Source organism: Chamaea fasciata, unplaced genomic scaffold (genome assembly GCF_029207755.1).
Source record: "Chamaea fasciata isolate MVZ Bird 193981 ecotype frontalis unplaced genomic scaffold, bChaFas1.0.hap1 SCAF_3, whole genome shotgun sequence".
NCBI classification, from domain to species: domain Eukaryota; kingdom Metazoa; phylum Chordata; class Aves; order Passeriformes; family Sylviidae; genus Chamaea; species Chamaea fasciata.
The window spans coordinates 1,789,559-1,813,624 of record NW_027094088.1 but is presented as its reverse complement, the minus strand read 5'-3'; the positions used below and the strand labels follow the sequence as shown (position 1 = coordinate 1,813,624).

The following is a 24,066-nucleotide window of genomic DNA, read 5'->3' as shown; positions in this document are numbered from 1 at the left end:
AAGCCTATTATTTCAGTTAAAGGCAGGTATTTCAGTTAAAGGCAGGCTTCAAGTTCATAACATCAGATATCCATGTAAGTTACAAAGACAATTTATCTACAAAGTAATCTGGATGGACTAACTTTTTCCCCTGGACAGGAAGAACATTTTGGACCCACAGCATTATTTATTTTTGAAACACCAGAGCACCTTTTGTTTCCAGCTGCTGTAGTTTAACCTCTCCATCTCTGATGACCACCAGCACTTAAGACCCATCTAAAGTTCATCACTGAAGTCACAACCACTACGCTTCTAACAAAAAATTGCCCGTGTATTTGAATCCTTTCAATGGCACCTACGACACCAAGTATTACAGACTTTTAAAACCCATCCTCCTGAATATAAACAAATAAAATAATTGTGGAGCATCAGTAACCAGCCAGTATTCTTAAATTTCAGTGATCTAGTCAATGGAGCCTTCTCCCATGTACTGTGCTGTTTCATGCAGTACATGGCTTCAGCTGGCCAAATTTTTTTTTTTCCCCCCCACTGAATCAGTAGAACAGTGAAGATCTTACTTTTTTTTCCTTTTTTTTTTTTTTTTTCTTTTTTTTTTTTTTTTTAAGCAGTGGCATATCAATGAGGCACAGATGTGTATTCCAACTCTGCATGGATGAGCACACTGTTCAATAGTGCTGGCTCACACGGTATCAGGGCAAGTTATCACTTCCCATGAAGGCACTCTTATCACCAGGGCCCAGAGAGGTGGCTGCAAATCGCAGCCTTTTTATTTTCAAGGCAGTTTTGCTGAACATTCAGGCTTCAAAGATTCACACTTCCAAAACTCTATAAGAGTTTGTGAACGCTCAATTTGCCAAAACTGTTTACAGTGTAATTGGGCACCGTACCTGTGTCCATGAGATAGCGAAGGCGCTTCTCCACCAGCGCGGCACGGGTGTCAATTTGCTTTTGCTCATTCTCTAGTGCTGCCAATTCTCCTACAACATACTGACTGGTGTCTTTGAACCCTTTCTGTTAAAGAGAACAAACAAGAAGAAAAAAAAACATCACTTGTAAGTTGCATTTTTCCTTTCCACAAACACTTAGTAAGGCACTTACCTAAACAACCAAATATCATGCTCGCTACCAAAAAGCTAACCCATTTCATAAACTTTACGATTTTGCCAAATGTCCTTGTTTGTTTATTAAAATCCCCTCGTTTTTTTTTTTTTTTCTTTAGGGAACATTTGATTTTGCATTTTTTTACTAGCTGGCAGTTATTTTGAAATTCCTGTAATTTATTTCTGAGTGCATGAAAGCCGCTGTAACAAAGTGCCACGGAAAGAAAGGTGACACAAATAAAGCACTATTTAACGTGCCGTTTCTACTCCATTCAGTTTTAAAACGTTAACTTCTGGGGCTAGAAAAAACTTGCACAAGAGTGTCTAATGACAATTAAGAAGTGGGCTTTTAAAAAACGAATTTTTTCTTTTAAAACCAAACCCCAAACAAGATCCCTGGCTTGTTTAACTCCTCTGAGCCAACTGTAGCACTGAGGACCCCCAGCCTGGGCCGTCCTGCCCCTCTGGGCTTCTCTGACTGAAGGAACTGGCCTGCCTACAGGGTGATCTGTAAGAACACCCCTAATTAACCACTCTTATCCTGGAAAGTGATGACAAGGCCCTGGGCAGGCACTCAGGTGCACAGGGACTAACCGGAGCTGTCCTGCCTCTGTGCCGATCCCAGGAGGCAGCCCAGGGATGCCACGTTGATAAATCCTACTGAACCTCACCAAGAAAGCTGTGGGAACACTCCAGCGAGCCAAATTCGCCTCCTGTACCCTGTAATTCCTCGGCATTACCCTGCACATGACCACACAGATCTCCAAGTGTCTCACAGGAGCCCAAGCAAAGGCATCCAGTACCTCCAAGTTGTCCTCGTGTGGCTCAACAACTTTTCACACAGTGTTGTGGCTGTACACAATGCAGAAATGTCACTCCTGAAGCACGGTTTTGCATAAGTGAGGAAAAACACGTTGCTCCTTCCAAGTAACCTTCCATGCACTTTTTTTCCTCCTACGCCTGACCCAGAGCCTGGGTGAATGTTTTAAATAGGTAAAAAAACCCAAAACATCCCTGACAAAATTTTTTCTTGTTTCATCTGTGCCCCATAAAGGATGAAACAAAAGTCACTGTCCTTTGTGAACAGCAAAATACACAGGCTTTTTTTTTTTTTTTTCAGACTTGCTTCCCTACTAGAGGCTAACTTGTTGCTGCAAAAGGGTCTCAGATACTTTCACTGAACGTTTTCCATTGGTTTTCTCTCAATGCCTCTGAAATAATCAATTCAGTTTTGTATTCAGGCAGCAGGTGTAATAAACACACCAGCGTATTATTTCAAAAAGAGACAAGTTCAAAGTGCAAGTTAACAGCATAGCTGAGCTCCCAGGACCAGTAACGAGCACTGAACTTTGAAATTTGGGGTACCCAAATTTAAGGACATTAATTTGGTCCCTCTCTTCCTACACAATAGCCGACAGTAGCATCGCTAATGGAAAACCCTTTTCTACCTGTTGTATGGCCAGAAAAACAGCAACAACAAAACCAAAACTCCCTGAGAGCAGCCCCTGAAGAAAGAAAAAAAAATCAGTCTGGGGCGTTGAAGTGATGTGCAATACATTGCCTTTCATCAACTATAATTAATTGAAAATACTATGAAAACTTCCCTAATGTCAGCATGTATAATTGTTAACAATTGCTATTAGAAGATGAAAAGAAATGCTGTGTCAGGCTGTAATATCCCAAGAGTTCATGTGTATCATCTGCATATATAATGTGAACTCACTGCGCCAGACCTTTCCAGCCCTGCAAAAGTACAACTGGGCTAAAAATAACTCCGGCTCGTAAAAAAAAGTTCGATGTTTTGGTGTAGATATGACAGCGGTACAAAATTGCTGCTCAGCCCTGGATTGCCTCAGCAAAAAACGACAAATGTGTTCAGATAAACTGTGGAGAGCCACAAACAACCACCCTCAAAGGCTGTGTTGCGCTTTCAGACAAAAAAAAAAATAATAAAAAAAAAATTTCAGGTTCAAACTTGGTTCTTCCTGCTTCTGTCCCGCAGCTGTCCATCAAAACCAGCTTTCTCCCTGCGGTCTATCAAATATTTCCCTCACAAATCAATTTTACACATGATCAGCCCATACCCCTACTGAGCTGAACCTCCCCGTTAATTAAGTGAAGAAATTACCATATATATTATATTAATGCAAACATCATTCAGCTAGTAATTCACGGCTGATCTGGATAATGGAAAGGTTGAACACCCATTAACCCAAGCCAACAAAATGGGTTGGCTGAGAAATTCTAGCAGGTCTCATGTGACTCTTCCCTCTAACTGCAGCTCTGCGGTATCTGCTATTGTAATAATTAAAATCCTCCCGGTAGATCAATACTGGAATCTCTTTATGGGAAGTGCCCTGATGGAAATGTCTCAAGGAAGCTGGGGCTGTGGAACTCTGAAAAATTCATTTTTTTTATCTGACAATTATCACCACACTGCAGACTAATTCAACAGTGCACCCCTCTCACTCTGCTTTGAATGCACTGGAGATTGACATCTAAAAAACCCTAACATCTCATTTTAACAAATAAAGGCACTATTTCCACATACAGTTTGGAATTATCAGCAATCATGAAACCAGACAAAAAATTAATATACATTAAGCACTTCATCTTCTGATGGCTTCCTCTGAGTCTCAGCTATCGCAGCCTTCTCCTCATTTCCTCTCTTTGTATCTTCCTGTATTGATCTCTGCCTTTTCATCTCTTGAAAAAAGGGAAAAGACATGTAAAATTATTATAAAGCTTGATATTTATGTATTGAAACGTGGACTTACATTATCGGGTTTTCATATATTTATTGTTAAATATTATTAAATCATAAGATGGGGGAAAACAGGTTTTATATTTTTCTCCTACCTGGTCTGCTCTCCACGTATTGACTGAAAGACTGGAGCTGAGTTTTCCTGACGGTCGAGTCCTTGCTGAACACAACGGGATTTCTAAACCGTTCTGCTGCTTTTTGTGATCGCTCAGCACGATGTTCTTCTGTTCCATTCTGCTGGGGGGAAAAAACCAGACACACAACAGTTCCTTTTGTTTACAAGCGGGAAGACGTTAATTCGAAAGGTACGTTTTTGTCAGGGGACAGGACACAGCTTTTTACCAAGTGGATTTCCCAACCCGGGCCGTGGTTTATACTGGATGGAAGTATCGGCTGCGGGGGGAAAAAGAAGTAGAAGAGTGATTAACTTTTCCTCTTTTTTTTTTTTTTGTTTTGTTTTGTTGAGTTTGTGGTGGCAACGACTGTGGCTTTTTGCTTTGCAGGCACCCTCCTGCAGAACTCTCCACTTCTTTACCAAGCAGGGCTCTTCACTGTGGCAGGCATTTGCCACAAATGCCGATTTTAAACAAAAAAACCATCTCCCCTTTGCACCTCTGCTGTGCCAAGCCCCGTGTGTGCTGCTGCCAAGTCGTGGCGTCTCTGCCCCTCAACACGATCTGTATCGTTTTAAAGCGTGTTGCCTTTAGCCTCTCTCCCTGCCCGGTACAGAAATCTGTCATTTTTCTCCAGTCCCATAGACTTGTATGACAAGAAGAACTAGTTTCTAATTTTATGCCCATTGAGATAAACCACTAATGCTGGATGAAGTCTAAAAGGTAGGATTATAATGCTACCCCACTGAACTGCATTTCATCAGCTATAACTTTCCAAAGCCAGATTTGTAAGTAAGCCCTTTACAGCTAAGGAAACTACAATTATCTTTTCCAGGGCTTCCTATGTTAATACTGGTAACAAATTCAAATGATTCTATCAACACGAAATATCCCAGAAGACCGAACCACTGTGGTGTGTGGAAGCTGCAGATACCGAGGTGCTGTGTACCAAACAAATATTTCATTTTATACCTAATCTTTTATTATTTTTATTAAGTGTTTTGAAAGTAAATAGGGAAAGGCTAAGATGCATGACTAATAGCTAAGCCTGCTGAATGCTGAAACTGGTTATCAAAAGCTACCAAGACTTTGCCCTTCCTCTGCATTGAGACAATCGGTAATGAGGGAGTTCTCCAACGGCCTATTCTCTCGCCTCAAGGAGGCCGGGGATACACAATCCCCAAGGGAAGGTAACAGTTTATCCTTTTCCACAAACACAGAATGCCTCATTTAGAAACCTGTAAACTGCATTTTATTAAAAAACAAATCCACCTCAATGCCAAGAGCTCCATGAGAACAGATGGACACCATATATTCCTTGTAACGCCGCCTTTTCAACTCTTCCTCGGAAAAGACGCACGCCGAGATAAACTGTTAAGTTGCACCTTTTTGTGGGAGTACCTCAAAAAGAATCAACCCCTTCACAAATGCCTTTCATAAAGAGAAATGCCATTTTTTTTTTTGCCAGGTTAGGTGATACCAAATTACCCTGAGAGGCAGCCTGTGTGTCGTTTCACAGAATTAAGGCTTAAACCAGTATGGCTTATACCTCTGGATGACTTTTCAGCTGCACTAAATCAGGTGGTTAGAAGATTTTGGTTAAATAAAAGGTGGTTTCCTGTTATTAGTGTAATAACCATCTGACAGCCTAAACCAGAGTCTTTACCAAAATAAACAAACATGGCTAATTTTTTTAGGCCTGGCAACATGCTAAAATATCAGTGTGATTAGCTAGTAAATCCCATTTTAAGAAACCTTTTTATGACTGGGGACTTCTGCCACTTTACAAATGTATTCCTCTAAGCCCACTAATTCAGTTAGCCTTTTCAATCCATTGTATTATTCTTGGGCCAGCTTCATTTTGCATTAAATCCACTGCAGAAAGCTAAATTGAACGCAAAAATCAGACTTGATCCAGGCTTCCTTTTGTTCAAAGATAGAGACCGAAAGTCCTCTGCTGCTGCCACACACTTTCATCACCAATTTATAGGAACCGACAGTGTAAGGGAAAAGCAATGAAAGTCATTGTTTTGGGACTTCAAAGCATCTCTGTATCTGGGGAAGGAAATCCTTTCAGTCAGCAGTGCTCTCCCCACAGACTGCAGGTGGGTGAAAAGTTATACCCAACTGGAAGTGCCCCAGAGCCATAGGGATATTAATGACATACAGGGACTATTTTTTTAAAAAAAAAAAATAGAATAGCGAGAACACAAGGGGTCTAATTAAGAAAATGAAATGGAAAATTGATTGGTGGGCACTTTATGCTGAAGTGGTGAACATTAAGAATAGGCAAAATGCCCATATACACCATGTACTCGTGCCTGTTTTTCTCACAAGCACTCATCGAGCACCCAAAGTATGTAAAGCCTTTAAAGTGTACCACAGCTTAATTTTAATGTAGGAAAAAGAGAGGGCCAGGACTGGGAGGGAAGCAAATCTCTGAGAGTCCAGCCCCACTCCCATTCCAGTCAGGTAGTCTGGCTGCTGACTGCACCAGCAGCAGGATGGAGCCCGTGCTGCATTTCTGATATCAGTAACAACCTGAGCAGGCAGAATTGAGAGAGCTTCTTATATCTGTTAGTGTTCTGCCAACGACAAGTATCAAGATTTAAAAAAAAAAAAAGGAAATATGTTGATCAATCAACAGAAAAAAAACACCCCAGCGCATTGCAAACCACGTAACTGCACTGCCACAAAGATTTTCTGTGTTTCTCACTCTGAAAGATTTGGTAAGAAATTCTTTTCCTCCTCACAAACCCTCAGCCACAACACACAGCTACCAAAACAAAAGCATTAAGCAAAACTTACCTTAATGTCTTGCTCTGAGCTATCTGTTACAGTTTTCTGAGCAGCACTGGAGAGTGAATTTGCCACCTGTGGCTGAGCTTCTAGGAGCTTCTTCAGCTTCAAATCCACCAACTTACTGTTTTGTTCTGCTAAATATGCAAATACCACATACAACAGAGTGAGATGCATTTCAATGCAGACTCGCTACAACAATGTAGCAATTTAAAAGGTAGATTGCATTTAGTTTTACTTTGCTATCATTCAGAACTTTAAAAAAAAAACAACAGAAGGAATTGTTTTTGTGATTAGGATCGGTGCAGGTTTGTGTGACATACATAGAGTTTTTCTCGGAAAACATACGTGACACTCAGCTGAACAAGTAAACACGCTTGCAGACAGCAGATGAAAAACACAGAAAGTAGATAATGTTTCAAGTTACTCCCAATGGGTACATACCTACACTTTTGGTATAAAAACACACTTAAAGATGACCATTTATAATTTAATTTACGTCCTGATAACCCCTCAAGTTTATGAACTACTAATTCATCCTAAGGCTTCTTGGCACAGATGCTCATGAAATTTCAGTATCAAAAAAAGACTACTCTCTAGTAACAATTTACTAGGATGAGTATGCTGAAACTGGGAGTCATAACAATCGCCTCAGAACTGCATCAAAGGGACAGACTCGAAGTCTGCTGCAGCCCCCAAATTTTTTCAATCGATTTCAGCAACTTGGACCAGAGCCCAACTAAATAACAGTCGAGAACTTTACCCCCCACCGTATGTGAAGGTTGAGTGTGTGAATCTGTAACACACCCACACACACATGAGGAGGAGGAAGGTGTTAATAACAAGCTGCAGCCCAGCACTGTGGGGCTGTCCCTGGGCAGGGAAGCAGAGGAAGCCCCCAGACACACACTCCACATGCAGCCCCACAGGAGGAATCGTTCCTGCGCTGGAGCCAGGGGAGCATCACCTGCACATGGGATGCACTCACACCCGGGCCTTGGCTCACAGGCAGAGGAAAGAGCAGTTGCTCTATCTTCCCATGTGCACAAGCTGAGTTTTTCAGTGCAGGCTGGTGGCTTCCAGCTGCTGCGGCAAGTGGAGTCATGACTGTTTAGCCACACAGCTCCTTCCAAGGTTTGGAGCGCTCCAATGCATATTAGCCAAAACATTTTTGGCATGAGGGCAGTCAAACGCTGCCTGTCTCCAGCAGCAATGGGCTGGGCTGGATTATGAAGAAGGATAGTTTCCCTTTCCTCTGGCACACCCAGGCAGGGTGTCCTTAATTGAGGCTCACATGTAAGTACATGCACGTTCTCGTGGGTCTGTACATAAACAGCGTGTAATAACGATGATATAAGAGGTTCACAACACGTAGAAGTACTGACAAATACAGACAGAAGCGATACTGAAAACCAAGAAAGAGTAAAAACGAAGTTTTCTCTTCTTGAAAGAGATGGGAGGGGCTAACATTCAGCAGGGGACTAATCAAGATGGTCCATAACGATCCCAAATGTGAGATGCCCCTTAATAGTTGTACTTTCAGGTGCTCCCAGGAGGTTCAGCCTTTATTAGAGCTTGGTATGAACTGGCAGATTTAAACCAAAATCCATGCAGTCTGATTTCTACCGCGGCACTAGACTGTTTGCTGTATTACTGCCCATCTTCTTACTTGCCTGTACACCTGGCTGCTGTGCAGACTGAACTGCAAAGACATATCCCAGCTTTTTATCAGAATGTCTCACCAAGGTGGACACGGAGCACTGGGCAGAGGGTTTGTATCCCTGAAAAGGCACCTCTCAGAGAAAAAGGCCCACAGAAATAAATGTTGGTAAGTCACTGGGGCAGTGGGACAGGGATATTCACTTATTCAGTTTATATTCCTCCAAAAATGAACCAGCCTTTATTGGAAAATTATTTGTCAGGATTCTGATTTAAGTAACCTAAATTCAAGTGCTGGAAACGCTAAATGTATTTGCTTCTGTGTCTGGAAATCCCCAAATAGAAAAAAAAAATAAAGGACATGACTCAAATCTTTTGCATGCAAGCAAAACTAGGAAGTGCTATGTACACATCGCTGTTGGCTTAATTTACAAAGAAAAAACCACTAAATAAGGTTCTGATTTAACATATCGTGGACTACACATTTGGATGTAGCTGGCATGGGCAGAATCAAGCCAGAGGATGCTGGAGATATTCTCTCTACTGCCTGTTTCAAGACACAGTCCTGTGCTGGCCAAGTTATTCCAGGTCTGAGCTAACTGTAAGATCCCAAATTTCCAAGATTCCATGTTTAGCACCACATTTATCACCTAAACTCCAGCTGGGCCTGAGGAGTTTAGAGAAAGGGGGGAATAACGCTCCTGTGCCTTCATGTGTTTACAACCCCCCTGTTATCTGAACACTGTTAAGTAAATAGGACTGCTTCCGCTCATATTTATACCTCCATGCCCCCACTGGGGCAACAAGGTGTAAACACAAGAACTGGTCCTCGGGAAGGAACCAGAGAGACACCAAGCCTAGGTGAACACAGAAAGACACGTTCGCTCCTCTTCCCTGAGCAGATGGAAGTGCAGAGTGGCAGCTGTAGTCACCCAGCCCTGGCACAACACAGGCAGGTGGGGATTTTTTTCCTCCTTTTTTCCTCTGCTTTCAGGTGGCTCTGCTTTACCAGTGTGGCCTAGGGTCCCCTTCCCCAGCAAAAGAGCAGGAGACATTTAAATCCGACATTGTTGGAAATGATGATTTCGTTACTTTTAAATTTTAACTAAACACGAATGCAGGGTATTAAACATTAGGGTTTAAGAGAGCTGAAAAGGCACAGGGGAATAAAGCTGACAGAGAGACAAGCTGCACATCAGTATTTATATGATGATGGAGTGTTAGTCATGCAAAATACACAAAATAGCCATTATTTAAATTACCCGTTGAATCAAGGTCATTTTCTAGGTTAGTAAGTTCATCTCCACCTCCAGTAACAGAGCATTCAGGAGCCTCCTCATTAGTATCTATCTCAATATTATCATCATCCTCATCCTCATCTGTAGGAACACACAGCATTAAGGTTAGTATTTTCATATGTACATGCAACACGTCACTCAAAAAAAAAAAAATGAACGCTTTAGAGAACAAGCTGAGTTACGATAAAAATGCAAATAATTAAGTAAATCTGGAAAGAGACTCCAGTCTGTCCACCTGTAGATTTATCTTTAAACTGAGGTAATTTGTTCAACGTCTGGGGGGTCTCTGCTGGAAACTCCTGCTCCAATAAAGGCAGAGTCCGGCCTCAGCAGTGGCTGAACCTCTGGGTAGCTTGAGTCAAAACAGTTTCCCCCAGGCTCCCAATTCTCCGTATTGCAGGATGGGTGTCAAAGCTGCCATGTGGCAGGTTCAGATGGGTCCGGGCAGCAGAAAGACCTTGAGCTCCTGTCTCCTGAGAAAGGCTCCAGGTCCTGAGCTCCCAGCTTGGTGAGTCTTGCTACTCCTCACCTTGCACAGCACATCCCAGAGCAGTGATCGCTGTACCTTGCCTAGGTTTGAAAGTCTCCTTCTGGTACAAGGAGGAACGCTACCGTGCTCAGTAAGCAACTACGGCGGGTGCAGTGAGAGCACACTCATGGATTGCTGCTTTCCCAAAACCACAGGATGGGCCGGGCTGGATGGGAACACAGTGGGGTCACCTGGCCAAACTTCCCTGCTCAGGCAGGGTCATGGCAGAGCTCAGGGCACAGGATGGTGTCCAGATGGTTCTTGACTATCCCCAGCGAGGGAGGCTCCACACCCGCTCTGGGCAGTCCCAGTGCTGGGGCACTGCACAGTGAGGAACCTCTTCCTCACGTTCCTGTGGAACTTCTGAGCCTGGCCTTGTTCCTCTCCAGGTGCAGGAGCCTGAATTTGTCCTTGTTGAACTTCAGGAGGTTCTTCCCTGCCCATCTCTCAGCCTGTCCAGGTCCCTCTGAAGGGCTCACAGCACCCTGGGGTGTCAGCCACAGCTCCCAGCTTCGTGTCACCAGTGAACTTGCTGAGCAGGCATCTGCCCCTCCATCCAAGCCATTGATGAATAAGTTAAAAGTGCTTTACTGCACTACTTTTCATCAGCATTGTTTGTCAGCTACACACATTTTAAATAAAATAATAATTGTAATTATATTTTTATGGGATCTTTCTACCAAGTTTCTCAGAGCAGCTTATGAATATCACTCATAAATGAGCCCCATAATGTTTTATGAAGTAGGTGATTATTATAATTACAATTATGATGATGATGTAGGTAAATTATGGCACAGAAAGAGTAAGTAACCTGAAGAAGATCAAATAGCAAGTTCTGAATTGTGAAGCAGATCCCAGAAAAAATCCTGACTCACATTTTCAATACAAATATATCATGAAATTCAAGTCCATAAAAGCTAGATTAGTAATTTCAAAGTAAGTAGATGCATTGTATTTACTCACTTTTAAATCTCATATCAAATGCTATCTCCACTTGTTCAGACTCACACTAACATTTTTTTCCTATGTACGCATGCATGTGTGTGAAAATGATAAAAAGGAGTAGGCTAAAGTATGTCTGAAGAAACAAGACAGAGTAACTAAAGGAACTTTAAAATATCTAAGACAGGAAAAAAATACAAATTATAAATACAGGACACTGTATATTCAAACATCACATAGACAAAAAGGGTCTTAAATACAGCACCATGATACCATAATTCTGAAGCCCGGAGGTTTGGATTGGTGCTGATCACTCATGTCTTGGAAACACACTCAACTCCATTCCCAGCCCTGACGCTTGCACTTTATGCCCACGCTGTTTTCATGAAGGTCATACAACTGTGTTTTTACTTTATCCACAGCACCTATAATTCCCATTTTAGGAACCTGTTGATCTTTTTTTATGTTTTCTACTTTATTTTTCTAACCAGCTGCTCCCTCAATTCCCCTGGAACTAACCAACACCTTCCACAGACCTCTGGTGATCCAGGGTAAGGCTCTTGCTGCAACAGACAGGAGCAAAGAAGTTCCCATTTCTTCCGTGTCTTATCCAGCACTGGTTGTGTGTGTGATGGAGCCTGTGCAGCAGGACCCCTGTGCTCCAGCTGAGCACCATGACTTCCCTGGGTTCCCCTCCATGTGTTCTCCTTGGTCTCCAGAAGACACCTCTCCTTGGTCTCTAGAAGACTCGGCTTTCTTCCAAGCTGCCCCAGATTGAGTGAGTGATGGAGAAGAACGTCTCTTTGCAGCCAATCCAAGATCTGCAACTAGATCTGGGACCTGACCGGTGTGGAAATGGGTGGGCAGAAACACTCCCAGTTCTCTGAGACACCCCTGCTGTTTCCACCGGAACTTCCACAGATGATCCTGGGACCTGAACTCCTGTTGTTTCAGGAAGTGCAGAGGTAAGTGAACAAAGTAGAAGGACACAGCATGATCTCCATGAAGTGGAAAAAAAAAGGACAAAAAATAAAAGGATAAAAAAAACCGGACTGAAGAGAAAACAGAGAATGGTAAAGCAACAACAGCAGCAATACTGATGGTTTTGAATTTCTTTCGAAGCTGCTCTGCTGGTTTTTTTTGGACTTTGCACATCATTATAAATCCTTCATGATGGTGTTGGAGAAATTCAGCGGCACTCAGGCCATGGTGCTCTCAAATCCATCCTGGAGTTCACTGGGGCACACTTGAAAGCACGATGTGGACATTTGGAAGAGGCGGAAGGGAAGAAGGAGAGACACTCTCATGGCAGAGGGAAACCAAATCCACCTGGAGCCTAGAAGCAGGCAATGACTTTTGGAATCACCCAAAGGAGTCACAGCTCACAAGGTCAGCTCACAGCTACCAGTCACCCCACAGGATGCTAGAGGTGTCAAAACAATCTAAACAAGATGACAGGGTTTAAGACTCCTGCATACTAAGGGAACGCTTCTATTAGATAATTTGATTTTCTTTAATTTAATATAGCAAGATGAGATCAGAGGCACTGCCTTTGACACCACCATTTTAGGAAACAAAAGAGATGGCAGTGTGGAAGACACCAGTTTCTAGTATCAGATAATGACCTGACCTAGTATTCAATTTAAAGTTGGCAGACTTTGAATATGATTATCAGGACATTTACATTTTATTTTTTAAAAAAATCAATTAAAAGCAGTAATTTGAAGTAATTTCAGAAATTTTCAAGTATCTTTAAAAATCTAGATCCCTTGATTTAAATTACTCTAGGGTTTTTTTCCAGTTCAATGTTCTGCCAGGGTATTAAAAGCGAAATGTGTTTAGGGAGCATGTTACAACAAGATTTTGCAATTATAAATGATAAAAGGAACAACACGACGAAGAGATAACAGATATCTTTTATGAAAAGAACAAATTGCTAGTGCGAGAAACTTAAAGCACTTGGTCTAGAACCAGGGCAGACATTTAGAGAACGACTGAAGGACTGAAGAATTGCCTCCTCGAAAAGTATGCAAATTTGAATCCTAGAAAGACAGTTAAGCTTTCCTTCACTCTTCATGAAGAAATGAACAAAATAAAAGATAAAGGATTGAGTCAACAACTTAACAGCACTGACCACCTCCCGCACAGCATGGATTGCAGTCTGGACTGGAGAGAGAGAAGTAAGTATCTGTTGGAACCACGTGGAAATGGCAGAATGCTGGTGGACAGGGATCCAGAGGCATTTTATAGCTCTTAGGTCTCACTACTCAGATTAAGGTCAGGCCTGATTTGTGGTCAAACTGATATTCTCTTGACTTGGTTTAAGCCTGCCCACACGTGAAGGATTTGCAGCTGACTGCATCCATTTCTAGATTAAAATGAGAAAGGAGTAATTTTCATAGTGAAGCAAAAGCACTGATGGGGGCTGGATCACGTTACTGGCAGGAGCTGCACAAAGAGCACTCACTCTTCAGGGAAGGTAACTCCAGCCTTCAGCATTGTCTCTGGGAAGTCCTTCAGGCCCGTGGATGTTGAGATATTTAGTTTATTTACTTTCAGGCACGGAGTTCACTTTAAGGCTGCAGGATGTGACAGGAGCCTGTGCACAGCAATAAAGGCAGCAAAGGCAGGGAATGGAAGAAACGCAGAGTTGAAATACTGGTTCCGTGTTCACGAAATCCGATGTCAGGACAAGAAATGACAGCCGGAACCGTCGACAGATAGAAATACTGCCTGCTAAAAATATTAAGGACCTGACACTTGTTCCATGAGTTGGAGACTAAGCATGACGAGTAAGGCTGTGCCACCATGTATACTCCCTGAAGATCATCGCCTGAGAGGTGAGAATCTTGAAATCTTGGACACACCCTGTCCTCACCAAGGCCAGGTCCGAGCCACTTCCTCACACCGACGCCAGCTCAAATAAAGGATGGAGATGTGCCAGAGAGCAAAGAAAACACGCCACCCAAACCCCAGCAGAGCAGTTCCACTGCTCAGGGACAATTCCTAGATAATCTGTCAATTCTTTTGTCCTGTTGCTGCTAGGAAAAGGGGGGGATATTTGGATCTCTATCTCGACACTGTCCCTGGATCCAGCTCAAGGCATCCGCTTATCGGCCTGAAGCTAGTAGGACATCTAATAAATTTGAAGCTGCCATCCCAAACCCTCTGGCAGTTGGCAGGAAGAAGTATTTTCTGTCTCACATGCCAAATATCCTACGAAAAAGACTGGATTTCATAGCTAGGGATGCTTTCCTTATCCAGGAAAGTTTCAACTTGCCGTAGTCATTTGAGTTTGTCAGACCTTGGTTAAATAAAGCCTTTTAACAAGGAACATTGCACCAGTGCCAAAGCATGAAATTCTTAATGAGCATAGAGAAAAAATGAAAGAGATGATGCTTTTACCTACAGCTGTAAGGAAGAAGTTAGTCTTTAAAGAATCCAGAGCTGAAAAGTCACTTTTTTTCTGAAATAACTGAATCGAGAGTAAAATTATTTGGTACGTTCCCTTTTTGTAAATCACAAATTAATTGCAATCAATGCAGAAGAAGAGATTAATGATGTATAATGGACAAGAGAGCTTGGAAGACACAAGATAATAAGCTTGCCTTGGGTATTGTGTAGGGAATACAGCACTCTACACAATAAAAATGTGAATGCAGTTAGGGGAAACATTCAAAGTCCAGCAGTAATAAGGAGACCGTCTATTAAATCCTAATTTTTGCTGGAAATTGAAAAAGGAAAAAGACTGAACCCCGAAGTAATTCCAATTCATTTGGACTGTAAAGTGTTGGTGCCATTTCACAGAACCACTACATTTTAGAAGAATGAATTTCTTTAGGGGAGATTTGGTGTAGCACCTGAAAATACCAGCGGTGTGGCAGAACTATATGCCATAAGGAAAGCTTTTGGAGAAGGAGGAATCAGAAGAAAATGCCATAAAATGCACCCTGGGCAGATAAAACAAGACAAACAAGACAGGGAACGAAAACTTTAGGTCCAAGAGAAATTCAAATAGATTGGCCAAACTACTGTATGAACAAAATCAAATCAAAGTAGGAAGTATAAATCAGTGCAAAAGTAGAAAGCTGGGAAATTGTTGCACTGGATAAAACCCAATAGGTAGAGTGGTGATAACTTTAAAAATAAGTTGTCATCACTCCTGATACTGCCTGCTCTTTTGTAACACTAAACTCTCCATACCTACAAATACAGATTTCTTTTCATATATATGCAGAGCAACCTCCCAGACTGTTTACAAATTGCATGAAGGGCAGGAAGAGCAATGGCAAAATACAGAGGAAAACATGAACAGGACAACCACATCCCAGAAAGCAGCACACTGGGATATTTAGCAACTCTACAACCGGGTCACAGCAACAAAACAGGGTCACTGCTACCCAGCTGAGCACCCGGGACAGAAACAAAGACCAAAAAAAGACCAAAAAAAGTGACTTTTCAGCTCTGGATTCTTTAAAGACTAACTGCTTCCTTACAGCTGTAGGTACTTTGAGAGAAGGTATGGCAGGAACAGCTAAAACTCAAATTGGCAAACCTAAACCACTACGAGGCACGATGAAACATTGAGGAGGAAGGAACGAAATAATGCAGGATGGGGTGTGAAGAGGGATGAGGAACACCACGGCCTATGTAATACCCAAGCTCCTGCGTCGTTTGGCTCAGCCTGTCTTACTGCCATCAAGGATATAATTTCTCCATTTGTCACAAAAGAGAGTTACGTTGGCAAGCTTGGCTTACTGGGCAAAGGGAGTAAAACTGAAGACCAGACTCGAAGGGAGATGTACAACTCGCTGCTCTCTCCTTGGTGTTAAATGGAACAGAAGTGTTGGGCTTAGGGTGCAGTAAGACCTTATTTAAATATTTATGCATACAAAGCACACGTAGTAGAGAGAAATAAATATTTTTGTTGAATCTACATGGCTTGTCAGTATCAAGCTGGATTTTCCTTACGCTTTGGCTTATGATTAGGAGTTAGTTTGAGAAACACTATTTCCCTTAGAATACGTAGACGACATTAAAAGAGCAAGCAGCCTGCACTGAAACGCGTGTTCAGCACCCATCTGAGTGACACTACATTACTCCAGCTCATAGCACTGGCAGCTATATGAATTTTAATGCTATTTCAAAGTCAGTTTAATAACATTATAGCAATAATACAACTCAAAACCTGTAAAAGCAAGTGGTCTGTCAAAAGACTGCCATTTAAAATCAAAAGGTTGTTGCCCCCACCTCTCAGAGGCCACCTTTAAAATTCTCTTATTTTTCAACACATTTAATAAAAAAATAACATTTCTTAAATATTTCAAATGTTGTTTTCCCCCCAAATTTACCTCCATGTTCCTACATAAAAATAGGAGAACCAACAACTATGAAATTCTAAAAAAAACTGTGGGTAGTGAGAAACCTGTAAAGAATGGGCCAACATGAGCCACTCACTCACAGAACATATTTTTCTTTCCATCACGTGTGTGCTTCTCTTTCGACTGCTGGAAATCAAGTGACACAAACACAGATTTAGGAAACGCATCTACAGGCCTTTCGATACGTTCACCTGATGAACAACAACGTTTTGAAGTGCGAATAAAAGCGATACCCAAAAAGGTCTCCGGCTCCTAGGTTGCCATAGGAATAAGATACAAGGTTCCTTCAGCTCACCTCCAGATGCCTTTGACCTTTCTTTCAACTTTTCTGCAGCCATTTCAGTGTAGCTGGGAAGTTCTGACATCTTCACTCCAGATCGAGCTTCTGCTATTAGCTGACGAGCTCTCTCTCTCAGCTGCCGACGCCGCTCTTCATCTTGCTGCTAAGATATATTGAACAGTTGCCAACTCAGTAATTGACAGAAATGCAATTTCATTCTCAATCTGATCATCATGATAGGAACTGGTTTACAGCATGGTGCTTGGCCCACATTATAAATAGGACGCTCGATATCAGTTGGGTGTCACACCACAATTTTTAAAGACATCCATGCGACAGATTATTATTTTTTTTTTAAAGCATCCCCCAAATTATTACTGCATTAGAAACCTGATGATTTGCAATGTGAAGCTTTTAGAAACTGCGTTTCATAAAAACACCTTGATGAAAATTTGCAGACACTTTAGTCTCCAAGTAATCACACCCAGTGAGTGATTTGAGCGGAGTTTTACCGTGGCTATAAAATGGTTTTACTCAATTGAATTACTCATTTGAGTAGTATTCTGTCACAGAACTGAACTGAGAAGCCAGACACTGCTCTTGGTTACTCCAAGCAACAAGCTGACTTCAGAGTATAAAGCGGCATCAAATCTGAGGCATGTTCTTTGACTTCAATGGACATTTTTCTTTAAAAAACCCCCCAAAAAACTAGTGAAAATTACTGAAAGAACAATTGATGCTTTCACAGCAGAAGAGACTTTGCATCCCTTTCAAACTTCCTACTGGTGGGGCTTTGGTCAATAATTAAAGGAATCGTACTGGAACCATGCCAGATAGTGTTGTCCCAGGAAGAACTTCGAATAACTTAGAAGCATGATAATATTTCAGTTACATAAACAAACAAAGTTCTGCAGCGTGAAATTTTGCAAAAGACTAACCCACCGTGATAAAAAAAACCCCTTCATAAAGAGATGTGTTCAAACATACCCATGAGACTCCACAGTCTCCATAAGGGAAACCGTTGCAGTTTTCACCTCAAGCATGGGATTTTTTTTGCTAAGTTAGGACTGTTCTTCCCCTCCCCTCAACAGCAGAAAGGCTCATGAAGTGCAACAAAGCCAGTGCTTGGCTTAAATCTAACCTGCCAATAAGTCTCTGTCTTACTGACATAATGACCTGGACGAATCCCAGGTAGAGGCTGTTGACCTGAACTAAGAGGAATATAACAAAGTGCCTAATTTTGGAGAGCCATTCTGGCAGCCTTCCCACCAACCCAGAAACTTGAGCATCCCACACCTGCAGAGGCTGCTGAGAGCTGTTGCTAAGTGCTATTTAGTTTAAGCAATCATTAATAAAACGAGCGCAAAATACTAATTAGGTACATTTTCTCCATTTCCATGTAAATTGTTTGTTTGTAGCTATTTACTCAGCATTGTTCCCGGCACAATAGAAAAAATGCAAATGACTGAATCAGAATGCAGCCCTAATGGGACTTTCTGTTTATAACCATTAGCCCAGAGGTGTGCTGTAATTCAATCCTCAAGCAGAAAGATTTAGCCTCATTAACAGCTTGCATGGGCAGGTTACAACTCATAAAACCCTACAGTAAACAAAGCATATGGACACAGCACAATATCTCGCCTCTGAGTGACAGAGTCCCGATTCCCTATCAGATTGCCTTGATTTACTTTTCTCCTAATGTCCTCCCGCGGAAAGACGAATTCTGCCAGGGCCCTGCGAGGCAGCGGGATGGCACATGGGCTTTTGTTTGCTTTCTCACCCTTTTAACTTCCCAGAAGGCAACAGAGCAACAGTTCCATCAAAAATTTATTTGGTAAAGTACGCATTAGAAAGACAACTGGAAAGCTTTCCCCCCCCTCCCCTCCACCTCCTCCTATGCACTATAATAGATCAATTTAATTTAATTTCTAGCCAGCCGACTGACACAGCAAACGGTTTGATTTCGACCCACGGTATTTGGTAACATTAACTGCATTGAATTTTACTTGAAATGAAACTGCTCAAATCTCTAATATTCCTAATTCCTCGGATATAGGAACTTGTGGGCTTAACTTAAAGGACTTCGAAGAACGAATGTACAAAATTAAGATTCCCCACGTGGTTTAACGTCAAACAATTTAATCTACTTCAGCCCGTGTAATTTAAAATAGGGCCAGTTAGGTGTTTGTGACAAAAATGCCCCTAAACTGAGCTGGCTGATTTCTCCTTTCCTCCCCTCCTCCTGAAAGAGAACTTGTATCCTGAATTATTAGCATAGTCATTAACATCCCGGGGATCTCCAAGCAAACACAGATTATGGTGGCTTGTGTTTGTGCTGATTAAGCCAATCATCACCGGCGGATAAGGGAAAAACCAGCCTAGTTCTTGCTTAAATTCAATTCAGGCATTTGAACCCCCGGTTACTGAGCTTGTCTGAAGGAGCAACGAAACCGAGAGGCAGAAGAAGTAGATAGATTAAGTTTTGAGGTACAGAAAAATAGTTAAACAGCCTATCAAGCTAGAATTTGGAAAGGAAAGCACTTGAGAGAGGTACAGAGGCACGAACAAAAATATATACTGAAGAACAACAACCCAGGAGATAAGAAAGGAAGCACTGCACCAAGAAAGGACCAGGGAAACACCCATGCAGTGACTTATTTTTCCCTGCAGAGTCGAAAAGAAAACTCAGTAAAATCTCCCACCCTCTGACACGAATCTGACATGCCAAAGAGACATTGCAGTTTTTTCTTTGTCATTTCCCCCCCAACTATTTTGCAATGGTTTAAAGATCTGCCATGCGGATGCACAGTGAGGAAAACTTCACTATTTAAGGACAAACTCCTCAAGAATAAGTAATGTAATTCCTTGTTTCCCTCCTATAAAAATGTATTGGTATGCAATTTTTATATTTCACAGTTCACTGACATCTCGGCAAGCTTTCTTCCACTGCTTCAATGGTGCTACTTTTAATTTTATCCTCCTTAGTCCTAGTAATTAAAGTGATCAGCAGTGGCATCCCAACGGCTTTGACACAGCTACAACCCCCTAGCTGACTCCGGCTTTTAAGGGAAAGGGGAAGAAAAAAAAAAGGACGGGAGTTTCATTTCACTGGAACAAGAAAATCAAGCTTCTCCAATCCTCAACTTTATCCAATTGTTCTTTCAGCAGCCTTTGGATCTTAAGAAACAAATAAAAATGGCTGCCATTAGGGGGTCCTGTTTGTACTCGCCGCAGACGGCAATGACTGACATCACTTTGGCCAAAAATTACGCCGCGGGTTTGGGAAGGTGAATTCGAACGCGAAACACTGGCAGGGCAGTTTCCGAGATCCTTACCCAGAGCCAGCCGAGAGCTGCCCAACTCAGGGGAAATATTGAGAGTGGTGGGGTCTTTCAGGGCAAAAAAAACACCAACCCCAAACAGTCCCTTAAAAATCATCTCCTTAAATGACTAAAAATTTTGCAATCTTCTCACATGAAAAAGAAAAAGAAAATAAACTACAAAACCTTTGCCAGGGATTTTCAGCCCTCTTTTGGTAGAATTTTGGGAGGATCCAAACTGACTTTACACTAGGATTCTGATAATGTATCGTCCTCTCACTATTAAAAAAAAAAAATATATATATATAATCTGGCGAACCGCATTTATTTGACATTTAAAAAGTAAATTCTTTACTGTGTCCATAGACTGGGGGGCAAAAGTAAAATTTAAAAAAAAATGTGGTTAATTTCTTATAATCCACAAAATCAACGAAAGCAACAAAATCAAACCAGAATTGTGTGAGAGGGATTCCTGAAGCTGTAGGTTTCAAAATGGTTCGTGGTCAGCCGTGAGTGCACAGCACATCTAAGAGAAAGAACTTGACTGCCACCTCTTTCATCATCAGACAGGAAGAACGGCTCTGTTATTAGCCATTCAGAAAGAAAAAGACTCCTGTGCTTGTCCAGAGGCAAGGATTACCAAAATGTACCTATTCAGGATTACCAAAATGTACCTAGTCAGTTAGAAGAGGAGACAGGGTAAAAAAGGAAAATAAAAAAATAAATAAATAAAATTACACGAGCTTTAAAGGTTTGAGCAGGCTGGGTTGTACTGTGACCTTGATCGGCCCTTGTTTGAGTAAATAGGATTTGGGATGAAACATTAAAACTGTTTAGCAGATCTTTTCAAACCATTTCAAACTTTTCTTATGTTGGTTTATAATATAACCAGACATGCTTGTAAATGGCCACACCTGCTCATTCCTCTGGGGATGGCCTGATCTCTGCCTTTGCTAACAAAGAAAGGACGGGAGGGGGAAAAAAAAAAAAAATCAGCCTTTCTTGTTGCAAAACAGAGTGGAAAGTCAAAATCTTTCTCAAGTTTGTCCCATCTGGTCAGATTAAATCTTTGATCACCCTGGGGATCACATTTATGTTTGGTCTCTACCAGTGTTTCAGAAGAGCTCAAAATACCCAGGTAGTGAGCAAAATATGGATTGCTTAAGCAAGGGACACTCGGCATAAACAAAAGTGGCTTTGGATTTCTGTTCGGATCCTAGGAGGTGGTAAGCAAAGACAGACACAAACATCTTGGCTCTTTTCTGCCTTCTGCCTGGTGCCTACATCAGCTACCTCACTGTCCACAAACTGCATGTAGCTGGAAAATATTTTTTTCATGAATGCATTATCGCAGAAAGTATCAAACTGCTTAAGCAGCTCTTGGCTTAGGAGCTATGGCACCGATACACTGACGAGACAAGACAGAACGAACACAGAAGGAGCTCAAAGTCTAAAATCGCAAACAATATCTTAACAAAGCTGTTCCCCTTAAGAAAAAAAGCTCCCAAAATTCACAATAACATGGGGTGGCGTGGCTGTAAAATGGAAAACAGCTCCTCAAACCGAGGAGGCATTTTTAAAGAAGTAGCCAGCAATTTCTTCTCTTTTCATTTTTTTAATTTTAAAAATCTTTTTATGTTGTCCCGGAAAATGTACAATTGACTTGGTACAGTATTTCTGTGTGAAGAACGGTGGCTGTAGAAAAACAATCCACTGATAATTTAATTCCTTGTGTCATTGTGAAACTGGAAAGCTCTTGGTTTACTGAATGGGGGAAAAAAAAAATATTTGAAAAAAAAGAATGTCTGACTAAGTAAGTATCACCTTGTGCTACATCCAAGGCCTCTTGCTGGTTGTCTGGCTGCTCTTTTGTAGGCAAAAAGGAGCTGAACGCTCTCTGGCTCCTTAGATCTGGTCCAACAAATGCACTGCCAGTCATGCACACGGATCCAGCTTAAAACCCAGTGTGAGCCTAAAAGAAGCTAGTCAAACTGGCACCTACTCATGCAGAAGTAGATAGATTTGTCATGACAGGCTGATTATTCAATGTAAAGAAACAGTTTAGCTTTTCTAATCTGGTACAAATACATCTTTCTCAGAGAAAAAAGTAAAAGGTCTAACAGTTCAAGTATTTATAAGTAAAGAAACCAACAAAAAAAATCGTAACGTCAAAGTGAACCACAGGTATTTGTGCTGGAGCATTCTGCTAAACAGCCCCCAAGTCCTATTCAGATAAATAAGATTTAACCCATTTAACCATTTCGGAGCTGCACATCCCTGTGGCAGAGGTGATCTCGCCTGTCTCACACTGCGCTTGGCTCTAAGGCAAGTTTCAGGGAGAGGCTGAGACACCCAATTCCAAAACCACGGTGTGTTTCCCTTCTGTCCTCCCTGCTTGTGCCGGTGCAGAGAGCGAGGTGCTCTCCCAGAGAAACTCCGCCGACCCTCAGGGCTCCCAGGAAACACCACGCAGAAAGTTGACCTAAACCAAAAGCACAGACAAAGGACTCCACCAACTTCTTCCCTGGAATTTTCCCTGCTTAGGCAAGTTTGTGCTCTCTTCCTATCCAGGAAGTATAATCAAGGTCAACAATCACCTAAGGTGCTGGGATCCACGAGCTTGTTCTGCCTGTCATCGTGACTGTCAGTGCTATTAGCGCGACCCCACGAACAGGGGCTCAAGCATGCAGGCTCAGAAAGATCCTAAAATATTGCCATCATCCAGACAGGCCAGAACGTCTGATCTGAGATGAACAGGCTAAAGATGGTGTTTTCTGTGCCTTTCCACAGCTGAGTTACAGACAGAAGTTAAGAAAGCTGCTTACTCATTGCAGGAGTCGACATTCGTCGAGCTCCACTTAAGGGATTTTCTCTTGTGTAAACTTGACTTTATAATTTAAAAAAAAAAAAAAGGGGGGGGGGAAGAAAGAAAGAAAAAAAAAGCGGTGTTATGAAACAAAGGCTTTTTTGGCAAGTGTCTGGGATGCGTAAGCTGGAGAGCAGCATCTCTCAGACTGCCATCCTGGGAAGCTCCCTCCTCGACGTGCCCTCCTGAGGAATGCTCCCGGGTCACTCCCAGCCCAACAAAGGCAGCGGGCTGCAGGGGGCCTCCCAAAGTTGGTTTTCCTCCCCCCCCCCGCCAGCTTCTCTCAATTTTTGGGGGAGGGTAACAAGATCCCTGTCTGCTTCTATGTTCTTTTCATAAGAACAAGTGCAAACCCTACATCTCCCTGGACCCTATTTTGCTAGGGTTTTTTTTTTTTTTTTTTTTTTTTAAAGAAAGTCCTGCAAACTGCTGGCAGGTTTTTTTAATGGAAAATACCAATCGCCTAAGATCTATACCTAGCCTTTTGCCAATAATGAGAAAACTTCACCTTCTGTCCCCAGCAATTCTTAGGAAATCTTTTGCTGTTATTCCTACAAATCCAATTACAGATTGTTGAGTAGCTAGTGGAGTAAGCTTATTGAGGAGTGTCACATCACTAAGTCGTGCGTATGTGTTTCAGTTTGTAATGTGGTCTGAGCCGCTGTAGAGGTGTCAACTTAAAATGCAAGTAAGTAGCAGAACAGGGCTAATCCCAGCCACTACTCCCCTGCAGCCAAATTGTAGCGCAATGAATGACAGTGGAAATGCAAAGATGCCACTGTGCTTATCACACACAGCCAGATGGTGGACCTGGATCAATGCACACATGCCACGATCAATGCATTTGATAAAGAATTAAGAAGAAAACTGTACATGTTATCAAAGAACTTGTACATGGCATAATTATGATTCTGCATGTGCTTACTGATGATATTGGAGACTCAGAGGCAGGTGATAATGAAACTGATAGGAAGAAATAGCTTAAAGGCTACAGCATATGGCCTCAGCACTAAGA

At 42.0% G+C, this 24,066-nt stretch overlaps 1 protein-coding gene across 11 annotated transcripts in view; it reads right to left on the bottom strand.

Annotated features, from left to right (window-relative positions):
* EHBP1 (EH domain binding protein 1) overlaps positions 1 to 24,066 on the bottom strand; it is a 212,605-nt gene that overhangs the window by 35,708 nt on the left and 152,831 nt on the right. For 2 of the 11 annotated variants that reach the window (XM_066177710.1, XM_066177702.1), the window contains 7 exons: positions 16,881 to 17,028; positions 9,698 to 9,814; positions 6,786 to 6,913; positions 4,207 to 4,257; positions 3,960 to 4,101; positions 3,700 to 3,806; positions 888 to 1,011 (listed from right to left, as the gene is read on the bottom strand). In XM_066177710.1, coding sequence (XP_066033807.1) covers positions 888 to 1,011; positions 3,700 to 3,806; positions 3,960 to 4,101; positions 4,207 to 4,257; positions 6,786 to 6,913; positions 9,698 to 9,814; positions 16,881 to 17,028 — 817 coding nt within the window. The remainder of the gene's footprint in view (positions 1 to 887; positions 1,012 to 3,699; positions 3,807 to 3,959; positions 4,102 to 4,206; positions 4,258 to 6,785; positions 6,914 to 9,697; positions 9,815 to 16,880; positions 17,029 to 24,066) is intronic. The other 9 variants (XM_066177713.1, XM_066177707.1, XM_066177704.1 and 6 more) reach the window with 8 other exon arrangements.